Below are 24,037 nucleotides of genomic sequence, written 5' to 3'. Positions count from 1 at the left end.
CTTACGTTTGGCTCTGATCACAGTTGAGAAAACAGCATTTACCATAAAGAGACTTTTCCTTTATTGACACTAAGTTTACTTTCAGCTTCTGTTTTATTTCAGACTATGAAAGTTCACGAACCTTTGCACGGGTTAGTGTAACAGAACATGCACTCCACTTAACGTCCACTTGATTGACATCTGTGACATTATGTATGACACTTGACTTTCTGGTACTGTAAACATACACATTATGTATAGTATGTGCATTTCTGTTCAACATTGTCATTAAAAAATAAACAACATTAATTTCAACTATGGTCAACTTCTTTTTATATTTGTTGCTAGTTGAAAAATATTCTATTGGGCAATTTGCTTTGTGTCATTTTCCAAAGCTAAGTGAGAGGGCTTGGTGAAAATGTCCACCTCAGAGATCGGATGGTGGCTGGAAGGTGTTTTAAAGGAGTGTCCCATTATACTTGACTCTGTGCTTTAGTGTTCAGTGACACCACCGACTGTAAATATATGACAGAAATGATGCTGTATGGTAACAGAGTGTAGTTTGCCACTGTTTAAGAATCAACTCATTGCAAGAGTTACACAATTTTAAGAACAAGCTATAAAGTCCCAAAGCATCTCCGTGTGGAAAGACAAGAAGACTGCAGAATTTCCCAGAGAATTTGAAAGAAGGATTTAGATAGATAGATAGATAGATAGATAGATAGATAGATAGATAGATAGATAGATAGATAGATAGATAGATAGATAGATAGATAGATATAAAAGGCACTATATAATAGATAGATAGATATAAAAGGCACTATATAATAGATAGATAGATAGATAGATAGATAGATAGATAGATAGAGTGCATCCAGAAAGTATTCACAGCGCATCACTTTTTCCACATTTTGTTATGTTACAGCCTTATTCCAAAATGGATTAAATTCATTTTTTTCCTCTGAATTCTACACACAACACCCCATAATGACAACGTGAAAAAAGTTTACTTGAGGTTTTTGCAAATTTATTAAAAATAAAAGAATTGAAAAATCCCATGTACATAAGTATTCACAGCCTTTGCCATGAAGCTCAAAATTGAGCTCAGGTCCATCCTGTTTCCCCTGATCATCCTTGAGATGTTTCTGCAGCTTCATTGGAGTCCACCTGTGGTAAATTCAGTTGACTGGACATGATTTGGAAAGGCACACACCTGTCTATAGAAGGTCCCACAGTTGACAGTTCATGTCAGAGCACAAACCAAGCATGAAGTCAAGGGAATTGTCTGTAGACCTCTGAGACAGGATTGTCTCGAGGCACAAATCTGGGGAAGGTTACAGAAAAATTTCTGCTGTTTTGAAGGTCCCAATGAGCACAGTGGCCTCCATCATCCATAACTGGAAGAAGTTCGAAACCACCAGGACTCTTCCTAGAGCTGGCCGGCCATCTAAACTGAGCGATCGGGGGAAAAGGGCCTTAGTCAGGGAGGTGACCAAGAACCCAATGGTCACTATGTCAGAGCTCCAGAGGTCCTCTGTGGAGAGAGGAGAAACTTCCAGAAGGATAACCATCTCTGCAGCAATCCACCAATCAGGCCTGTATGGTAGAGTGGCCAGATGGAAGCCACTCCTTAGTAAAAGGCACATGGCAGCCCACCTGGAGTTTACCAAAAGGCACCTGAAGGACTCTCAGACCATGAGAAAGAAAATTCTCTGGTCTGATGAGACAAAGATTGAACTCTTTGGTGTGAATGCCAGGCATTACGTTTGGAGGAAACCAGGCACCGTTCATCACCAGGCCAATACCATCCCTACAGTGAAGCATGGTGGTGGCAGCATCATGCTGTGGGGACTGGGAGACTAGTCAGGATAAAGGGAAAGATGACTGCAGCAATGTACAGAGACATCCTGGATGAAAACCTGCTCCAGAGCGCTCTTGACCTCAGACTGGGGTGACAGTTCATCTTTCAGCAGGACAACGACCCTAAGCACACAGCCAAGATATCAAAGGAGTGGCTTCAGGACAACTCTGTGAATGTCCTTGAGTGGCCCAGCCAGAGCCCAGACTTGAATCCGATTGAACATCTCTGGAGAGATCTTAAAATGGCTGTGCACCGACGCTTCCCATCCAACCTGATGGAGCTTGAGAGGTGCTGCAAAGAGGAATGGGCGAAACTGGCCAAGGATAGGTGTGCCAAGCTTGTGGCATCATATTCAAAAAGACTTGAGGCTGTAATTGCTGCCAAAGGGGCATCGACAAAGTATTGAGCAAAGGCTGTGAATACTTATGTACATGGGATGTCTCAGTTTTTTTATTTTTAATAAATTTGCAAAAACCTCAAGTAAACTTTTTTCACATTGTCATTATGGGGTGTTGTGTGTAGAATTCTGAGGAAAAAAAATGAATTTAATCCATTTTGGAATAAGGCTGTAACGTAACAAAATGTGGAAAAAGTGATGAAGCGCTGGGAATACTTTCCGGATGCACTATATATTCTGGTTGCTCCATGTGCAGGCTCTTTTTCTGGATCCAAACAAGGACAGGAAAGGACTCAAACCCCACCTTCAAAAATACAGGAATAGCACAATGCCTACATGCAGTTCTCATTCTCCCAACAAAGAGAGAAGATTTTGTGCTGACAGAGGACAAATGTATTCTATTCTGTCTTTAGGGTGAGTATTCAATTCTCCAGTTGTCTTTGGCTCTCTAGTCCTGTGCTTGGCTTGGCAATTCTAAATGCTCAGCCCCTGCGTATCATACTTGGTCTACCTGTATGAATGAGTCCATAACAGTGGGCACAGAGACATTGACATTAAGCTTAATAACAAAACATATTATAACACCAATGCAGAGAGCTCTGATTCATTGCTTGGGCTTTATTTTCCATTGTTCAGGCCTGGCTGTTCAAAAAAAGCCAGTAAGGTGGATCTTAAACAAATAAGGGGTATGTTAGTTAACGGTCTACCAGTACAGATCTAAAGTTAAAAATGGTAACAATTGCACTTAACCAAAAGACATCATTGTTGACTTCAGGAGAAAGCACATGCCACACCGGCCACTTACAATCCATGGAGACAGTGTGGAGTCGGTGAGAAGCACCATGTTTCTGGGAATGCACATTACAGATGACCTGACATGGACCACAAATACCACTTCTCTTGTCAAGAGGGCACAATAGCGACTTAATTTTCTCCGAAGGCTGAAAAGGGCAAACCTTCCCTCTCCTGTCCTCACAACTTTCTACAGAGGCACTATCCATCCATCCATTTTCCAACCCGCTGAATCTGAACACAGGGTCACGGAGGTCTGCTGGAGCCAATCCCAGCCAACACAGGGCGCAAGGCAGGAACCAATCCCGGGCAGGCACTATAGAAAGTATATTGACCAGCAGCATCTCAGTTTGGTATGGTAGCTGCACTGTCACTGAACAGAAGAGTGGTGAGGACAGTGGAGAAAATCATCGGGTCCTCACTCCCATCTGTTTAAGAATTACACTACTCACGTTGCCAGAGCCGATCTATTAAGATCATAAAAGATCCCACACACCCGGCACATGGACTGTTTGAACTTCTGCCCTCTGGAAAACGTTACTGCAGTATGCACTGCAGAGCGACCAGAATTAAAAGGAGCTTCTTCCCCCAGGCCATCAGAATACTAAACTCTGTTAAATAACCTTTGTCCTTTTGCTCTCTTACTTACTGTGCACTTTATTACCACAAATAGGTCTTAAGTTTACATTATATTGTATTGTAATATCATACAATATTACATTGTCTATATTGTATATATTATGTATAAATATTGTATTCAGGGTGGCATGGTGGCGCAGTGGGTAGCGCTGCTGCCTCGCAGTAAGGAGACCTGGGTTTGCTTCCCGGGTCCTCCCTGCATGGAGTTTGCATGTTCTCCCCATGTCTGCGTGGGTTTCCTCCCACAGTCCAAAGACATGCAGGTTAGGTGGATTGGTGATTCTAAATTGGCCCTAGTGTGTGCTTAGTGTGTGGGTGTGTTTGTGTGTGTCCTGCGGTGGGTTGGCACCCTGCCCAGGATTGGTTCCTGCCTTGTGCCCTGTGTTGGCTGGGATTGGCTCCAGCAGACCCCCGTGACCCTGTGTTCGGATTCAGCGGGTTGGAAAATGGATGGATAGATGAATATTGTATTCATATGGTGCAATATCACAATCATTGTGAAACGAATTGCAGTATTTTCTTTCATATTATATTTCACCCACTGACTGGCTTACATTTATATATATCTTTTGTTTTTATTGTTTGTACTGTGCTGCCTTGTGCTGTCTTACCTACTTTCTGTGTAAGAAGTGAAATGTTTGTAATGTCTGTATGTTGTCTTGCGTGAAATTGTCTTTTATGCACCCGTCTTTTATGTCTGCACATTGAGCCTGGAGAAACGCAATTTCGTTCAGCTATGCATCCGTTGTTGTACTGTTGTACGGTATGAATGACAATAAAGTTCACTTACTTACTTACTTAGCTGTGTAAGCCCGTGATGTAAAAAGCCTGGGCTCCTAGAAATTCTTGAAATCGTCAGAAAAAAATTGAAATGCAGAGTCGGTGGTTTCGTTTTGTGGACATGCTTGCCCCCCTTGTCTATCAGCGACTAAGCGAGCTTCTCTCTCCTCAGAGGTTTTGTTTTGCCGATGTGCTCGCCTCACTTGTGCATTAGCAGCTAAACAAATTTGTGTTTCCTCTGCAGTTTAACTTTCGCGACAGAGTTGCTTTCTTTCAGCTTCATCCTGTAGCCTCGTACTTCTTTCTTTTTCCTGACTCATTAACTTGGGGCAGCCTTGCCGGCTCTGCGCTTCATACTGTAGCCTCGCACTCTCGGGCCGGACAGACAGACACACACATTTTCCACGCGTAGACGTTTAATTTAAGAAGTGTCTTTCTATGATTTCTGTGGCATTTAAAAGGACTCTGAGAGCATGCAGAAAAAAAGTCTCTGGTCTGAGACAGAAATTGAAATGTTTGGGCAGAACTCCAAGCACTCTATCTGACAAAGACCAGGCATTGCTCAACACCTGCCTAATACCATCTCTAGGGTGAAACATGGTGGCGGCAGCATCATGCTATTGGGGTATAGAAACAGGGAGACTGGTCACAATGAATGGAGGGAGGGAGGAATGCAGCCAAACACAAAGCAGTCCTTGAAGAAAAACTGCTCCACAGTGCACACCACCTCAGACTGGGCCAACAGTTTATCTTTCAGCATGGCAATGACCTGAAGCAGACAAGCAAGAGAATGCTGGAGACTGTTCAGGACAAGTCTCTGACCGTCCTTGTGTGACCCAAACAAAGCCCAGGCTTAAACCCACAGAACATGTGTGGAGACAAGACATGAAGATGGCAGTGTGCAGGCACTTCCCATCCAGCCTTAATGGAGGTAAAGAGGATCTGCCAGGAAGAATGGGATAAACTGCCCAAATTCAAGTGTGCAAAGCTTGTAGAGACTCAGAATTGCTTCTACAAAGCACTGAATTAAGTGTCTGAATACTTAAATGAGAGATTTCAAGTTTTTTATTTTTAACACATTTGTACACCTTTCTGAAAACACATTGTCATTATGAGTTATTGAGTGTAGACTGATAAGCAATTTATCCATTTAAAATGAAATCTACAACACAATAAATCACATCGAAAATGAAGGGGTCGGAATACTTTCTGGGGCGTCACAGTGGTGCAGTTGATAGCGCTGCTGCCTTGCAGTTAGGAGACCTGGGTTTGCTTCCCGGGTCCTCCCTGCGTGGAGTTTGCATGTTGTCCCCGTGTCTGTGTGGGTTTTATAATCGCATTGGCAATTCTAAATTGTCCCTAGTGTGTGCTTGGAGTGTGGGTGTGTGTGCGCGCACCCTGCGGTGGGCTGGCGCCCTGCCCGGGGTTTGTTTCCTGCTTTGCGCCCTGTGTTGGCTGGGCTTGGCTCCAGCAGACTCCCGTGACCCTGTAGTTAGGATATAGTGGGTTGGATAATGGATGGAATACTTTCTGAATGTGGCAGCCACACCAATCGCCATTAACTATTAGCTATTAACTCAGGTTTAGGTTTATGGGGAGGTGGCACATATCCTAAAAATTCAAGTGTAAGTCTGGAACCCTTCCTGGTCGAGATGCCAGTCTCCTTCCAGGTAGGATAGCACAAAGAGTGGCCGCTTTCAGTGCTTGAAGTCGGGGCCGACTTAACAGCATCATAGGCCCCGGGGCAAAATAGTGCACTGGGGCCCCTGTTTTGATAACAAAACTGAAACATACCTAGGCATCAGAAACATTGTGGACCCCTAAGCTCCTGGGGTCCCCAGCTAGTGCCCATACATTAAGACGGCCCTGCCTGAAGTAGCACCAAACTCCAGGTGGTACTCACCGTTTTTGATGATGCAATAATATTCGATGGAAAAGCGGGTGGTGGTACTTTAATGAAAAACTGAAAGAGGTGCAGGTACACTTTAGAGCTGCTACCTTCTCTCTCTATGACTTGGTCTGCCTGTACTTTGCTAAGTACGTTACCAGTGTGCCGTACATCTTCTTCTTCTATCCGCTACTCCCGTTAGGGGTTGCCACATATTGTCCGCAAATTGATTTGTTAAAATTTTTATGCCCTTCCTGACGTAACTCTCCCCATTATTCCGGGCTTGGGATCGGCACGAAGAAACACACTGGTTTGTGCTTACCCTGTGTCTGGGTTACCAGTGTGCCGTCCACCACTGTTACAAAAATGCCTAGAATATGGATCATTCTGTTCAAGTTTTTCTTTTAAGCATGTGAATGCGAAGTACATAAGGTAATAAAGTTGAAGTAAATTAAATATACTACTTAATAAAGAACACAAAACTGCCGCTGCTGTTTTCATCGTGGACAGTGAAAGCGCAGGGGAGCGCCGCAGACACACCACCAGTCGCCGTCTATTGTGCGGGACTGACAGCGAACTGCGCGTCAACTTTTGTACCGCGAACAGGATTGTGGGATCGGCAAAGCAGCCGTGCTCGCTTTTTTGCTTACGCACGCGCCTCTCTCATTATTAGCACTGTTTTTTTGGGCAGTGACGGGGCGTTGTAGCGGTGGGTGGATTTTGTTCGCTCCTTGAAGGTTTTGGGCACCCCTTCAGATGGCGAATGGCCAAAGTTAAGCGTTGCGTTGGGCGCAAGACACGATTCAGGAGAGCGGAGCAAAGAGAGAAAGATGGCCTACCGAGGCTTCGAAGGGAAGAAGCACGCCTCTGTGTATCAGAAGTACCGGATTGATCCACCGGAGGAAATCCAAAAGTTAATTCTCGGGTATCTGGATAAAAAAGTGAGGCCAACTTTCTTTCGACGTTTACCTCTTTAAATGACATGCTGAGGGGCAGATGTTAGGCCGGTTAATGCGAATCCGACAGTTGTGTTCACGTTAAAGAGCCGACATACTGTAACTTGCAAAACCTGACAGGTGTAAACATGCAGGTAAGAATTTCACTGTCATCCGCCTGCTGCCTAACAGGGTGGAAATCAGTCAACAACAACATTTATTTATTTAGCACATTTTCATACAAAACGTAGCTCAAAGTGCTTTACATAATGAAGAAAAGAAAAATAAAAGACAAAATAAGAAATTAAAATAAGACAACATTAGTTAACATAGAAAAGGAGTAAGGTCCATCAATTCATTTTCCGAACTTGCTTTCACTACTAATTTTGATTAAAAAAATTACAAAACTTTATAGATAGATAGATAGATACTTTATTATGTGCAGTGTCTTCTGCTTCTCAGTCTTTTTACTGCTGTTGAATTACTGACACTGTTCTGAGGAGACGTGCAAATGAGAAATGCGTCGTACTGTGTGTACATATCAATATAAAAAATATACTGTAATAATCTGTAATGATAATAATTACTTTTAAAATCAGTGAGGTCCGTTGTTATATCCTATCCTGCTTTGCTTGCCATTTCTGACACTCAATTTATGATGTTTAGGCTTTTATTAGAGGGGTTTCTGCACATTTTCTGCTGTCAGTCAGTAAGCTGATTTGTTGGTCTATGTGCATACTGCTGGCTTTATTTCATAACTCGTTTAAATCCATGCCATTTTAAAACTTTTGTTTCTTTTCTCTAACGCTTTCTCCATCGATATCTATGACATCCATAGGATGATTTGGAGTTAGATTAGATTCGAAAAAGCACATTTAAAAAAATCAGAGGTTGCGCCAAAGTGCTGTACAAAGAAGCATTAAAATAAACACAATGCAAACAATCATGCAGAAGCAGATTATAATAATAATAATAATTCTTTGCATTTATATAGGCAGTCCCCAGGTTACATACGAGATAGGGACTGTAGGTTTGTACTTAAGTTGAATTTGTATGTAAGTCGGAACAGGTACATTATTTTAATAAATACTATTGTTGACCGACTGTAACCAAGTGCTCTGCCAATGAATGATGGAGTGTCACCTCTCTCTGACCTTTTTATTATTTCGACTTTACTTTCAATGGTGATGGTTTTTCTCTTCTTTACTGTATCACCAGCACTTGCATCAGATTTGTGTTTCAGAGACATTCTTGAAGGGTGAAGACCAGGGCCGGATTTATATGAAAAGAGGCCCTAGGCTATTCCACTTATGAGGCCCTTTCACCTTCCATTTTTAAGTTTGTAAATTACATGAGAGATAATAAAATTTTGCTAACAATTTGAATGTAGGCCCCTCTTGATCTTGAGGCCCTAGGCTGAAGCCTAGTTAGCCTATAGGAAAATCCGGCCCTGGTGAAGACAAAAGGTTAAGATGAGCTGTTCTGCACAGCACTGTCCACGCTATCACAGCAGGAAGGCACCAGTCGTCAACACGTCTGATGTACTGACAAGAGACAACTTCCTGCTATGTGTGTAACAGTACAAGCAGGCTTGCTATTAAGAATGACTGGGGGTGGCAAGGGGGGGGTTCATCACCAGCCCACCTCACAGTCCCCTCCACTACAGTATGCTGCCTGCAGTGTCCGCTCACCGAGAACGAACACGGTTCGGCCAAAGGCGGGTAGTGAATCGCCCAACCCCAATTCAACAGGCAGCCATCCGAGGCACACTACAATGCTACCCCTGCAGCCCCGTTCAGCCACAACCGGGTCACCGCTTGCAGCATTACCAGCCGTGTGTGCTGGGCAGGTAGTGAAAAGCCCCCCCTCCGCTCCTTCCAGTCAGGAGCAGTAGCTGCGGTGGCGTAGTGGGTGGGCAGAGAACCATCGTCCTGCACACAAGCAATAGCTGTGGCCCCGGTGACTATGGACCACGGGTCACCGCTTGCTGCCGGAAGCCACCCGAGGAACACTACACTGCGCGAGCAGCGAAATCGCCCCCCCCCTCCAGCCACCGCTTGCAGCATCCCCAAGCTGAAGATGATGGAGTGGCAGTTACTGAGGTGCATGCGTCGCAGCTGCGTCCTCATTCGTAAGTCGCAGGTCGGATGTCCGTAACCTGGGAACTACCTGTATAGATAGCGCTTTTCTCACTACTCAAAGATTAATAAAGCAACCGATTATAGCGTCCACCACACTCCCATTATACAAAGTGAAAGGCAGAAGAAAACAAGCAGGTCTGAAGCCGATTTTTAAAAACTTCGATTAGAGGATGAAGGCTTGATGTGGAAAGGCAGGTCATTCCAACTGAGAAAGCTGTCTCCCCTTGACTTGAGCCGAGATCTTGGAGCTACAAGGAGTCGTCGTCCAGATGATATCAATGGCCTCGGTGCCACTGTTATAACGTGTTTTTTATTAAGTTTAATGTCACTGTTCTCTGTGCCCACTGTTATGGATTCATTCATACAGGCAGACCAAATATGGTACACAGGCACAGTATCAGCATTTAGAATTGCCGAGCCAAGCACAGGACTAGAGAGACACAGACAACTGAAGGATTGGATGGTCAGCCTAAAGACAGACTAATATATTTCTGTCTTCTGTCAGCATATTTCCTTGTTGGGAGAATGGGAACTGTATGTGGGCATTGTGCTGTTTCTGAATGTTTGAAGGTGGGGTTTGAGTACTTTCCTGTCCTTATTTAGATACGGAGCCAGGAGTCTGCACGTGGAGGACCAGTATAAGAATGGACACCTACGGCCAACACTTTGAAGCTTCCGGGCGGAAGAGTATGTCTTCCGTCCGAGGCCGGGCAGAAGATTATGTCTTCTGTCCGGCTAAAACCCTTTCAGCGTGGCGACGACAGATGACGGACTGCACAGATCAAGTCTCCCGCATTCTTGATATGTCTGTCATAAGCTTCCTGCTTGTAATACCACGTGAAACCGTCAGTAAAGAGCTAAATTATCCTTTTGTTCTCGTGTAATCTTTTAACCGTCATATTGCATGCAGGGGAGGGATAATACCTTTTTATTTAAATTCAGGTTATTAAAACGCCGCAATTGAAAAGAACACATTTCCAGAGAGCTAATGCCTCTTAAGGAAACAGCCACATAGGGGTGATGCAGGTCACAGATGTATTTTGAAGTGAGACCCTGTGAGGCTTTAAAACAAACAACAAGATTTTAAAATCAATGGGACACCTCACTGGTAGCCAGTGGACAGAGAGGCTAAAATGGGGGAGATGCAATCCTTTTTTCTCGACCCAATTAAGAATCTAGCTGCAGTTGCGACAGAGCAGATTTTTTGCAGCCCCACATATAGGGAATTACAGTAACCCAGCCGAGATGTAATAAAGGTATGAATGACTGTTTCTAAGTCCTTCTGTGAAAGAAAGGATTTTAGTTTAGAAATTTGCCTCATTTAATAAAAACTGGACTTTACTACCATGGGGATTTGTTTTTCAAAACTTAGTGATGACTTGAAGATGATACCAAGGTTCCTGACATCAGTTGACTGATTGATTCATTTTTGTGTTTAATTTTTAATCCAAGGAAACAGAAAAATGAGCAGAGAGGGTTTAAACAATTTGTGTAATAAACTGATATGCTGTCTAATGTCTAAGGACAGTCGCCTGTTTATTTAAAAGAGGCCAAGATGTGTTATAAAAATGATTTTTTTTTTGTATTTTATTTCATCTTATACAGTTTCTTGTATTAGGAATTTGTTCATTTTCGCATACCCCTGGGGGTCAGAGTGCAGGTTAATCATTGTACAGCACCCCTTGGAGCAATTGCAAGTTAAAGGCCCTGATCAACGGCCCAGCAGAGTAGGATCTCTTTTTTGGCAGTAATGGGGATTCAGACCGGCAAACTTCTGGATACCAGTGCAGATCCTAAGCTTTAGAGCCACCTATTACCTGCCTACATGTTTGCATACAATTGTAATAACGTGCGTGTATGCTACACATTTGACCACTTTTCCATTACTTCAGGGATTTTTAATGTTGTGTGTGTTTTTCTCCCTTCTTATTTTTTCAAGCAGGGTTTCTATTGTGCAAATGAAAAGGAGAGCTGATAGAGGGCATCCTTGTCTTACAGCAGATTCTATGGGGATTTTTGGAGTTAAATTACCATTAACTAAAACCTGGCTTATTTTACCTTTATTGCAGTGTTCCACCATTTCTATAAACTCTCTTAGAGGACGCATTCTCTTTAATACTTCTGCCATATACTGCATATGTGGTCTAAATAGAGCGACATCTGTGGCAGAGCGATGGGCGCTGAGCAGACTCCTGTCAATCATGGAGAATCCACTGCATCCACTAAACAGTGTCATCTCCAGACAGAAGAGCAGCTTCAGCGACAGACTGCTGTCACTGTCCTGCTCCACTGACAGACTGAGAAGATTGTTCCTCCCCCGAACTATGCGACTCTTCAATTCCACCCAGGCTGGGAGACATTAACATACATAGTTATTGTCTGTTTTTACCTGCATTATTATCAATCTTTAATTTAGTATTGTTTTTTTGTATCAGTATGCTGCTGCTGGAGTATGTGAATTTTCCCTTGGGATTAATAAAGTATCTATCTATCTATCTATCTATCTATCTATCTATCTATCTATCTATCTATCTATCTATCTATCTATCTATCTTAAACATGTTCTTGAAATCTTGGTTTCATAGGGTCAAAATAATTCTGCCTTTCTTTTGAAAACCTGATTGCCTCTGCTTGATCCTTCAATTTTTTTCCACCCCAAGTGCTTCAATGAAAAAGTAATTTCATGATGAACAACCTCGGGTGTAAATGTGTCTACAGCTGAGCTAGTGAGGTGTTGATTTCCCTATTATGCGGGAACAGGTCAATTAATTATAGGTGTGAATTTATCATTTCTAAGAGTTATGATTCACAACACTTTATACTTCTTTAACTGAACTAAAACTAAGCCTAAATAGTTTTCTTTGGCCACAATGACTGGCTGCAATGAAAACCAGCTGGCACTCCCAGGAAGTGTAGGACCACTGCCTCGGTGACATTCTCAGAAAAGATATAATCTGCAAAGTGAGAGCACAAAGAGACATAGAATTAAATGACAGGAACTGACAAACTTCTAATGTGGAGACAGGCAGGAGGAAAATCCCACAGCCACTGCAGCCTCCCTGCCCAAGTGGACCACATATGGAGCACACAGACACGTTTTGTTATTTTTTTTTTGTTTGTTTGTTTGTGTTTATCCGCTACCAAAGGTGTGAGTGTGTGTGAGTGTGCCCTTCAGTTCAGTTTATTTGTGTATAGCACTCTTTACTGAGTGCTAGCACAGAGTGTAGTGACACATTCACAGGTTGATATCAATACAAAATTTACAAATTACCAATCACATAACAAAGACATGCAGGTTAAATTGGCCCTAGTGTGTGCTTGGTGTGTGGGTGTGTTTGTGTGTGTCCGGCGGTGGGTTGGCACCCTGCCCAGGATTGGTTCCTGCCTTGTGCCCTGTGTTGGCTGGGATTGGCTCCAGCAGACCCACGTGACCCTGTGTTCAGATTCAGCGGGTTGGAAACTGGATGGATAATAAATACACACAAGACACAGATGTATTTAAACAGAAACAAAGTGCCTCAAAACTGGTTAACACAAATAGGGCCCAGCTCTATCCGTCCATTAGAATAGAACAGAATGCCTTTCTTGTTGTTGCACGGATATACAACAAAATGTTGGTGTGTCCCTAGAATAGTACATACAATATAATAAAATCAACCGATTCAACATATGCTCTGCATTTGAAACTACACACCTACATCAATATAAACCAGTAATACAATAAAACATTGACGATGTACACATATAAATAGTAAATAGTGAAGTAGTTCCATTTTGCAGTGAGTCTCTGAGATGTTGCACTTTTGCCCCATTGATGCAATGGGTGACCATAAAAGACAGAAGATCAAAAGCACTTGGATGCAGTGAACACTTATTTAAGAAAAATGTAGTTCTCTAATAGCATTCGGGTCGAAGCCTTCCAGTTGTCTGGAAGTGTGCGTCTTAATAGAACTATAACGCCTTCCAGAAGGCAGCAGAGTGAACAGGAGGTGGCCTGGATGAGATGGGTCCCTAATGATTTGTTTGGCTCTTCGTAAACATCGAGTCTGTATTTTCCCTCTAGTGAAGGTAACAGGGTGTGGGTAATATTTTTTTGTGCTGATTTGGTGCCCTTTTGTCAGCCATAGAGTAGCCAGCTTGTCATATCAAGATGCCACTGGTGAGTATGCTATCCACAGAGCAGCGATAGAAGGACACCAACAGCTGCTTGGACAGGCTAGCCTTTCTCAGTATCCTTAAGAAACACGGCCGCTTCTTTGCCTACTTCAACACAAAAGTTGTGTTAACAAATCGTGTGAGGTCCTGGGAGTTGTGTATGCCAAGTAATTTAAAGCTAGGCACTCTCTCCACTATGTCTCCTTTGATGTATAGAGGAGCAGGTTTCTCTTCCTACCTCCTGACAATCAGCTCCTTTGTTTTGGAGGACTTGAGTGTCAAGTTGTTAATAAAGCACCATTCAGGCGGTTTGATGACCTCATCCCGTTAGGCAAAATCATTACGGTTATGTATCAGTCCTGCCACAGTTGTGTCATCTGCAAACTTGACAACTGTATTGGAGCGCAATCGTGGGTATATAAGGAATAAAGAAGAGGACTCGGCACGCAGCCCTGTGGAGCTCCAGTGCTGCGTGTCGGGGTCAGGGAGTGGGGGGTCCCAAGTTTGTGGTTGGTTTGTTAAGAAGACCTTGATCCATCTACATGTGTGCTGATTGACACCCAGGTCGAGCAATTTGGTGACCATCCTGCTAGGGACGATCAAGTTAAAGGCAGAACTCAAGTCCACAAATAACTGGCACCCCTTCTAAAGATGGTCCCAACCGTATACGAGAGGATTCAAAATTCAGCACAAATTCTTTGCGTCCCTGTACTGATTAAACAAGTTCAAAGTTTATTGGATTGAGGTTTTTATTTCTCTGGCATCCCATCCAGTGTTGGTTACTGCCTTGCATCTCATAGTTTGAGACTGTGTGTAATAATCGGCCTTAACACACAGAAAAAGGTTTGGGGCAGCCACCCGTATACTTGATTCCTGCCTGCAATAGGCCAGATATAAGCAGAGTTGTGAACAATTTCGAGTCCAAAACAGAACTGACTCCATGTGGAAGTTGTCTTGCTTTTATAGTAGATCGGCAGAAGTGATGCCGTATGGGGGCCGGAACCGGATGTAACGTCTTCAGGGCCGGACTCGGGGAGAATTTCCTATCTTTGATATGCAGAAATAGCAGAGGAAAGATTAGTGCACCCCACCGCCCCCTGGCCTGGAGTGGAATTACCTTTGATTGGTCCCTCTAACTGCCTGTGTGACAACAGACACCAACTCCAGGCCACTGTGAACCACAACAGTGGGCGAGAAAACAGATGAATGTTTCTTTAGAGTGTACATTTTTATTGTCATTTTGTTAAATGTGATAGTTTTTATAACGTTATGGTATTTGACCATCTATTTTTGTATTAACCTGAATTATCCGGTTGTTAAGATTAATTTCGTGAAAATAAGAGTGGCACAGTGGTGTAGTGGTAATATTTGCTGTCTCAAACTCTAGAGACCTTTAATCAGTTCCCACTTCAGTCACTGCTCATGTAAAGTTTTTGCAAGTTTTCACCCAGTGTTATTACGGATTTTCTTTAGTTACCTTTCTCATCCCAGAGATGTGGTGACACTGACACTGCCTTTGATGAATTTTCGCTCCAACTGGAGATGATTTCTGCATTGTTTTTGGGTTAGCCTGCAGCCCAGTAATGAACCCTGTACTGGAAAAGTTACCATAAAATTGAATAAAAACCCACATAATCCAACTCAAGGTCTTGGAGGCATAACCTGTATCGAGCCTGGTTATTGTCTGTGGGGGTTTACTAGAAAAATGGTCTAATCTGTGTCAATATGAGCATCGTGCAAAAGAAAGCTGACATAATAAAATAAAAAAAGTATTATTTAAAACCAAGTATTTATTACAAGTCTTGATAATCATTAAACAGTGATATGGGTGAAGGTAGAAATGTTATCATGTGTCATTCATTCATTCACTTTCCAACCAACTTAACTAGTTAAAGCCTGTAGGGCTGCATGTTTGCCATCAGAGTTTGTGCAAAGCAGGATCCCAATCTGGGTAGGACATATTTCAATGATATTTACTCTTTGACATGATATGATATATTTGTTCTGAATTGCAGGATTCTGTTGCAAGTTAACAAATAGCAGCATTAAAATTTTGATTAGGCTTGTGTTTTTCATTTTTTTTAGAAGAAAGTCTTGTTATAGCCCATCCGTTCATTTTCTAAACCCGCCTATCCAGAGTAGGACTGCAGGGAAGCTGAAGCCTATCTGAGCAAACAGTGGCCACAATATGTTACGGCCTACCCAAAGAGTCTAGGGATATCGATATAGGCCACACACTAGTGAGAGAGAGAGACAAAACACAAACAAAAACCTAAAATAAAACAAATTCCATTTATTAGAAAAAAAAAAAAACCAACACACAAGATATATGAAGGAAACTACACAAAAACAAGCAAGGCAGGAAAATCCACACAAACTTAGCTGCCCAACTTCACAAAGTCTACAGCAGACATACCAATGTACCTTTATTATATAGATAGCTAGCTTACAAGGATAACTTTAATAAACACCTAAAGCCAAACTATCTAACCCTACCCTACCCTACCCTACCCTATCCTATCCTATCATACCATACCATACCATACCATACCATACCATACCATACCATACCATACTCAATTCTCCCTTCTCTCCTCTCTCTCCCTTCTCTACAAAAAAGCTCAATTTTTAAACCTCCACCCCACCCATACCCAGGTGAGTTAATCAATAAGCAAATTAAAAGGGTAATTAAGGCAAAACCCAATTAAGGTAAACCCATAAATTAGAATTAAATTAAAAGCTAAAGTAGGTCGTAACATACCCCCACCCATAAAAAAAAAACTTTTTTTTTTCAAATCATCAGTCCCATACATTAATACGAGAAAGTGCATCAGCAATTATATTTTCTTTACCCTTCCATCCATCCATCCATTATCCAACCCGCTGAATCCGAACACAGGGTCACGGGGGTCTGCTGGAGCCAATCCCAGCCAACACAGGGCACAAGGCAGGAACCAATCCCGGGCAGGGTGCCAACCCACCACAGTTCTTTACCCTTTTTATGCTTAATAATTAAGTTATAATTCTGAGCAATCAAAGACCAACACATTAATCTTTGATTCGAATTAAACATACCATTTAAAAATGTAATAGGATTATGATCTGTAAAAACCAATACAGGGTGTAATAAAATCTCTGGACAGGGTGAACACACACACACACACCGGGGGGTTAGTTTAGCATCATCAATCCACCTAACCTGCATGTCTTTGGACCGTGGGAGGAAACCCCCACAGACATGGGGAGAACATGCAAACTTCACACAGGGAGCACCCAGCACTTGAGCCCCCAATCAACTTATTGCAAGTCAGCAGTGCTGCCACTGCTCTGCCGTGCTGCCCTGTAGCTGTAGTGTATATTATGCACAACATTTAATAAACCCCAGTTAGATAGCTTTCTAAATTAATCGTAAATTAAGCATATTTTGAGAAAATGCAGATTGGACAAAAGTATATAGCACTTTGCAAAATATGTACATGGAATATTTGCTTGATATTAGTGGAATACTGCTGCTGACCATGATGCAAGAAAAAAATATTTGTGATTCCACGTAATTCAGTGTATGGCTTTCCTGTGTGAAAATAGGTCACCCTGACACAGAAAAGGGTTTGGGACAGCCATAAGTAGACTTGAATAAGGCTGCAAAGTTGAAGAATTAGTAGTACAGTAGTGTACAGACTGAGTTCAAAACAGGAACTGAGAACTGAAGGAGGTTGTCTGGCTTTTAAAGCAGGCCGGTGGAAGTGATGTCATCGGGGGCCGGAACTGGAAGTGATGTCATCGGGGGCCGGAACCGGAGGTGACGTCATCAGACCCAGGCAGAATTTCCTGTGTTTGGTCTGCAGGGAAAACAGAGAGAAAGGGTTACTGCACCCCGCCATCCCCTGGCCTAGTGTGGAATTACCTTCTTTTGGTCCTTCTAGCTGCCTCCCATGCGCACGTGTGTGACACCTGTTTATAACAAATCATCAGAGCTACCACTTTTATGTGCTCCACTTGATTTCAGTGCAAAACAGCACATTTTAAAGGCTAAGGTATGACAGTGTTCTGATCATTTAAAACACGTGACACATCATTTGAGAGTGCTGTTTTTTTAATCACAGAGAATAGAGTATCTAGCAAATCAGATTTGTAAAATTTCCTTTTTGAATTTTTAGAAAGAAAAACCACATGACCTGGCAGTGGACGTGGGCTGCGGGACTGGCCAGTTGACGAGACAAATTGCTTGTCATTTTAAGTCAGTGGTGGGGACTGATATCAGCAAGGCTCAGATTGAAGAGGCTAGGATGATGCCTGGCTTCCCTAATGTCTCTTACAAGTAAGTATGGAAACTCTTAAAGGTACAAAAATGGCAGTTGCCAAAAGAGTACTTGTTGTTGAATTTGTTTTACTTGCAATGATTTATAAAAACATTTATTCATGGAATTCCATAATTCCTTCGGAGTAGCTTTATTCTTCTGTGCTGAGAGAGTATACTGAAGGTATGAACATGAGATTTGTTTGTAACCATGACATACTCCTTTATTTAATACATTACAAACATTAGAGTAAATTTAAAGAAAATAAATCCACTTAGTGTACTTCTGTAAAATGGAGTCTAGGATCCACACATTGGTATGGCTTTGCAGCCCTTTCTCAATTCATTTTTTAATTTTGTTCGATAGTGGCATGAAGTGACAGTGCCAGTGGGAACAACTTTACTGTTAGGGTGAGTGGTGAGATTTACCAGATTTCTGCTGTACAGAGCTGGCCTAAATTATTGCTGGTTGTTAATCAGATTGTTTAATTAGCCGACCCTCATTGTCAGGTGAGTTGAGTTTACTATGAGAGATACATACAGGATTACATTTTATTACATAAAAGTTAAAAATACATCACATATTTTAGGTTTTTTTTTTTTACCCTTGCAAGTTCTTCTTGATAATAATAATAATAATAATAATAATAAATTTTATTTATATTGCACTTTATATTTTAGCAATCCCAAAGTGCTACAGAGTAAAAATAGAATAATAAAATAAAAAAAGAACAGAAGAGTCTATAAAATACTTTAACAAAATGACTTTCTAAAAAGATGAGTTTTTAGGTTTCGCTTAAAGGCCTCAGTCGACTGTGGGGCTCTCAGGTAATCAGGAAGGGCATTCCACAGCCTCGGCGCCACCGATGAAAACGCCCTGTCACCCATGCTGCTGAGCTTAGTTCTGGGGACTTGAAGAGTGTTAGTGAGTACAGAGCGGAGGGAACGTAAGGAGTTATGGGGGGTAAGGAGTTCCTGTAGATAAAGAGGGGCATGTCCATAAATGCACTGATGGGTAAGAAGGGAGACCTTGTACTCTATTCTGAATGAAACAGGGAGCCAGTGAAGGGTTTTCAGGATTGGGGTGATGTGATCATACTTTCGCACCCTCATCAGGATCCTGGCAGCGCTGTTCTGAATATACTGGAGTCTCTGGATACTCTTGCCAGGAATCCCAATGAGGAGTGCATTACAGTAATCCAGCCTGGAAGAGACAAAGGCATGGACGAGCTTCTCTGCATCTGCCAGGGTGAGTAATGGGCGGAGTTTGGCGATGTTCTTGAGATGGTAAAAAGATGACTTACAGAGATATTTGATGTGGGTGTCAAAAGTAAGTTGGGAGTCCATTCTAACACCCAAATTAGTAACAGATGTGGAAAGAGGAATATTTTGGCCAGAGAAAGTAATACTGGTGATGGTAGAAGAGCAAAGATGATGTGATGTACCAACTAAGATGGCTTCTGTTTTGGATCTGTTCAACTGAAGAAAATTGAGCCTCATCCATGCCTCTATCTCCTCCAGACAGGTAGACAATGTAGATGTTGGCAGAGGAGCAGTAGAGGAGGTGGGAGTAGTCCTGAGGTAAAGCTGAGTGTCATCGGCATAGCAATGGAACGATAAACCATGTCTGCCAATGACAGTTCCAAGGGGGAGCATGTAGATAGTAAAAAGGATAGGGCCCAGCACAGAGCCCTGTGGAACACCACAGGCGACGTTGTGGGTGTGGGACTTTGCGCTGCCAAGGGCGACATGCTCAGTTCTGCCAGTCAGGTATGATGTAAACCAATTTAGAACAATTCCTGAGAGTCCAATAGTGTATTGCAGGCGGTGAAGAAGGATGTTATGGTCTATTGTGTCAAAAGCAGCTGTCAGGTCAAGGAGGATAAGTAGTGAAGGTGAACCAGTATCTGCCGTCATCAGAAGATCATTGGTGACCCTGACCAGGGCTGTTTCGGTGCTATGGCCAGGGCGAAAACCAGACTGAAACTTTTCAAACAGATTGTTCAGTTTGAGATGATCGTGAAGTTGTGCTGCAATTATTTTTTCCAGAACTTTGGAGAGAAATGGAAGATTGGAGATGGGCCTATAATTGGAGAGAACTTCAGGATCAAAGGTGGATTTTTTCAATAGAGGTCTGATGACAGCAGCTTTTAGTGCAGATGGAATATGGCCAGCCAGGAGGGACTGATTTATTATCCTGGTGATAAGTGGAGAGATGGCAGAAATGTTGGCCCTCAGCAAGGGTGAGGGGAAAGGGTCCAGGGAACTAGTAGACGGTTTCATTTTCCTGATGACATCCTCCACCTCTTCCCGTGTGGCAACAGAGAAAGAGCAAAGAGGATGGACGGTCTCAGAGAATGAGTCAACAGTTGGGAAGGGCAAGATATCCTTGGTAGAGAGGTGTAAACGGATATTATCTATGATATGATATGATATGATATGATATTATCTATGATATGCTACCATTGTCCACAGAACGAGCTGACCAAAGTATAATGCAAATAAACAAAGTGAGGGCAGTTTTTTATGATGCTGTGTGTATTGCAATGAAACCAGCACTCAATGGAAGTTCAGAAGGTGGTGGTATGTGTAACAATTATAAACCTTTTATTTAAAGATAAGATTTCTAAACAAAAGAATTCCCATACGTTATAACCTAACTTTCACAGTCTGAAAGCTTATTATGTCAAGTTGCTCATGTAATTAAAACAAGGCAAATCAATGGTTAGATCAAAAAAATGTTGGAAGAAACTGTTGTGATTAAAATTAGTAAGTAAATAACAGAAATCACATTTTTAGATGATCATCGTTTTTTAAACTGTACAGGCTAATGAAGTACATTTTGGTCCAGTAAACAGTTGTGCATACACCATTTCTGATTACAATGATTATGACAATAGTCTTGTATAACCCTCGTCAGTTCTAAAAAAAATGCATCTCCACTGTACTCAATACAAGTAGTCAAAAATTAAATATTCTGTTAAAATCAGAATCGTATGTTTACGTGCCTAAAATGCCTGCCATCCTCAAAGTGATTGATTTATGAGCATGATGTTCTACTTCCTTTGTTCAGATATTGACTGACTGCTGTCACCAAAAAGGATGTTTGTGTGAGGAGGCTTTATACGTATTCTGAATAATGTTGATGTAGAAGTGAATGCAGCCTGTCCATTGTGATATTCAGATTATGGTTTCTTTTGTTTGGTTGTTCCAGGGTGTGCCCTGCAGAGACTCTCCCCTTTGACAACAGCTCAGTGGATTTGATCGCCGCCGCTACAGCTGCTCACTACTTTGACACTGATATGTTCCTTAAGGAGGTGGAGAGGATTCTAAAGCCTCAGGGGTGCATTGCCTTACTTGGTTACACTTCAAAATTTGAATTTTATTTTCCTGGAGCTCACCATGGACGTTTAAGTGAAATTTATGAGGAGGTCAGTTTTCTTGCAGTCAAATATATTGTCACAAACTTAACAAAGAGCCATAGCAAGGTTTGGGGCAGCCACCCGTATATTATTTCCTGGCTACAAAATTGAAATAAGTGATAGCACTGATGTGCACAAATCGTAGTCCAAAACAGAAGTGAGGGGATAGGGGAGAGGTGGAGGCTTTTAAAGGCCAGTATAGGAAGTAATGTCAAAGGGGCCGGGACCGGAAGGGTCTTCATCCATAGGCTCTGGCCTGGAAATGACATCAGAGGGGTCGGATCCGGAAGGGTCTTCATCCAGAGGTTCGGAACCGGAAGTGACGTCAACAGGGCCAGGCGGAATTTCCCATGAACGGTCTGCAGAAAAGTGAGAAAAAGAGTCATTGCACTCAGCCACATCCCGGTCTGGCTCAGGATTTCCCTCATTCAAGCCCTTTAGCTGCCTCCCATGCGCACGTGTGTGACAATATATATGTATATACATATAAATATACATATATATATAATATGTATATTGTAAGCCACTGGGGGCTGCATACCGCCACCTTAACCCAGACACAGACAGGTAGCAGACAGGTTTTGCTACACTACACACGTTTATTTACAGCTTTGACATGCCCAAAGTACCAGTCCACACCAATACCATTCAGCCCTTCTTGCCGCCAGTCCTTCTCCCTCCATTCCCCCTCGGGCTTTGTCCTCTCCTCCCGACTCTGGCCAACTTATGGAGTGAGGCAGCTCCTTTTTGTAGGGCACCTGGATGGACTCCAGGTGCCTAACAATCTTCTTCCGGCCACACATCCCGGTGTGGCAGAAGTGTGACCAAATAAGGCCCTGGAAAGGTCCATGCACCCCCTGGCAATGGCAGGGTTGAGCTCCCATGCTTATAACCTGTGGCCCCACTGGAAACCAAGGGGGCTGCCCTTTATTGGCCCAGGGGAGACACTGCCCCACAAATACTCTCTCCCCCAAGTCCTTCCACACTGTGGGTGTCCTGGGCGGGTAAGGATTGCCACTATATATATATATATATATATATATATATATATATATATATATATATATATATATATATATTGATATATGCACATACTAAATCGACAGGACACACATTCAACTGGGACAACGTAAAAGTAAAATTTAAGGCCAGTACAAAAAGCGCCAGAGAGTTGGCCGAGTCTTGGCTATCAGATGAAAACGCCATCAACAGACACTTGGACATAAACCCAGCATATGCCAACTTAAGAAGGACATATGCACATTAATTAAACGATACACCCCCCCCCCTTGAGCATACTGACTTAGTCACCTCCACCCACCCCCCACTGAATGTGTTGCTATATATTGCCTTTGATTCTTGTAAGTCTAAGCATTATCCTCCGATGAAGACCCCTGATAGGGGTTGAAAGCTCAGGAATAAAACTATTTTATGATACGTGATTCGTTTTTTCTCCCTTTGTGGATCTCCAACTGCAAATATGTATATATATATATATACAGTATATATATAAATATGCCTGATTTACTGGCAAACATTTTTAATGGATCTGTGCATTTTTATTAACAGATTCAAAGTATGAATTAACTGTGTGGCATGCATGTGCAGGCTCTCTTGAAATATAATGTGATCTTCTTGTTGAGGAGGTAAATGCTTATCTCCTGTGATGTAGTGGATTGTTCATTAAAGTGGCTTTTACACGCTTAATTTTTTTTTTATTATAAACTTGTTAATAAATATTCTTCCTACCCTTCTGTTCTTATGTTAAGCACTAGATTGTTGTGTTATATATTCAAGGAATCTTAATTTTTATTCTTAATAAACAAACATATATATATATCATGTAACGTCTGTATGTCTGTTCGCTTTTCACGAGAGAACTACTTAACGGATTTAGATCGGGTTTTTTTCTGGAATTTGCTTGAACATTCCGGTTGATTTTTGTGCCTTCTCTCATCGCAGTAAGAATCACAGTTCGCTTTCAGGAGTGATATATTCGCGCTAATCCAAGACAGAGGCTGCGTGTCAAGGGAAGGTGGATGCGTGACGTCAGGTGTGGGGAGCCAGACGGGGCCTTTCTCGCTGTCGTGTTTCACTACTACACAGGCAAAGTCGCTGGGATGGCTAGTATTTTATGAAGTTTATTAGGCTGTTTACACTAAGACCCATTTCTGTATAAAACATGCCCTGTTGTACCCCCAACTGATTGCCTGACTGTCGCACATTGCATTTATCAGTGCTGTTTGTTGATGACATTTTCCTCAAAGTTGTTAATGAATGTCTTTTAGGGTAGCTCTGTGGATAAGCACCTGCTGTCCTTTGAGTTCCCAGTCTGAAATTACATTTTTTTAAATTCTGGCAATGAACTACTCTTTATTTATTTATTTATTTTTTAATTTTTTTTTTATGTAGGAGTGCAGGCCTTTCTTTCCCTACATAGCAGTTCAAGGTGGCAAAAATGACACAATGTTACAAGAAATGTTTGAAGCTATCGCTTACCCTGACAAGGAAAGGTAAGATTATAATTTATTCTTGGAGATTGCAATTTATTTTTAATGTTGTGTTATGGTTTACCCCTTTTATATTTTATGTTTCTTATATACAATGCATCCGGAAAGTATTCACAGTGCATCACTTTTTCCACCTTTTGTTATGTTACAGCCTTATTCCAAAATGGATTCCATTCATTTTTTTCCTCAGAATTCTACACACAACACCCCATAATGACAACATGAAAAAAGTTTACTTGAG

The 24,037-nt window shown here is 42.1% G+C and overlaps 1 protein-coding gene and 1 long non-coding RNA gene across 2 annotated transcripts in view; both read left to right on the top strand.

The window, feature by feature from the left end:
- Window positions 1-6,958: 6,958 nt before the first annotated feature.
- LOC114656405 (ubiquinone/menaquinone biosynthesis C-methyltransferase UbiE-like) overlaps window positions 6,959-24,037 on the top strand; it is a 29,928-nt gene continuing 12,849 nt past the window's right edge. The window contains exons 1-4 of the mRNA XM_028808031.2: window positions 6,959-7,277; window positions 17,725-17,885; window positions 21,079-21,295; window positions 23,699-23,799. Of these exons, the coding sequence (XP_028663864.1) occupies window positions 7,167-7,277; window positions 17,725-17,885; window positions 21,079-21,295; window positions 23,699-23,799 (590 nt within the window). The 5' untranslated portion in view covers window positions 6,959-7,166. The remainder of the gene's footprint in view (window positions 7,278-17,724; window positions 17,886-21,078; window positions 21,296-23,698; window positions 23,800-24,037) is intronic.
- On the top strand, window positions 8,280-10,279 carry LOC127528876 (uncharacterized). Its single transcript, XR_007935487.1, has 2 exons — window positions 8,280-8,529; window positions 8,738-10,279. It is a non-coding gene; the product is annotated as an uncharacterized LOC127528876 (long non-coding RNA).

The sequence above is a fragment of the Erpetoichthys calabaricus genome, chromosome 8 (genome assembly GCF_900747795.2).
Source record: "Erpetoichthys calabaricus chromosome 8, fErpCal1.3, whole genome shotgun sequence".
In the NCBI taxonomy this organism is placed as follows: domain Eukaryota; kingdom Metazoa; phylum Chordata; class Cladistia; order Polypteriformes; family Polypteridae; genus Erpetoichthys; species Erpetoichthys calabaricus.
Note: the sequence above shows the minus strand (reverse complement) of the source record. Positions and strands in the feature narration are given on the sequence as shown.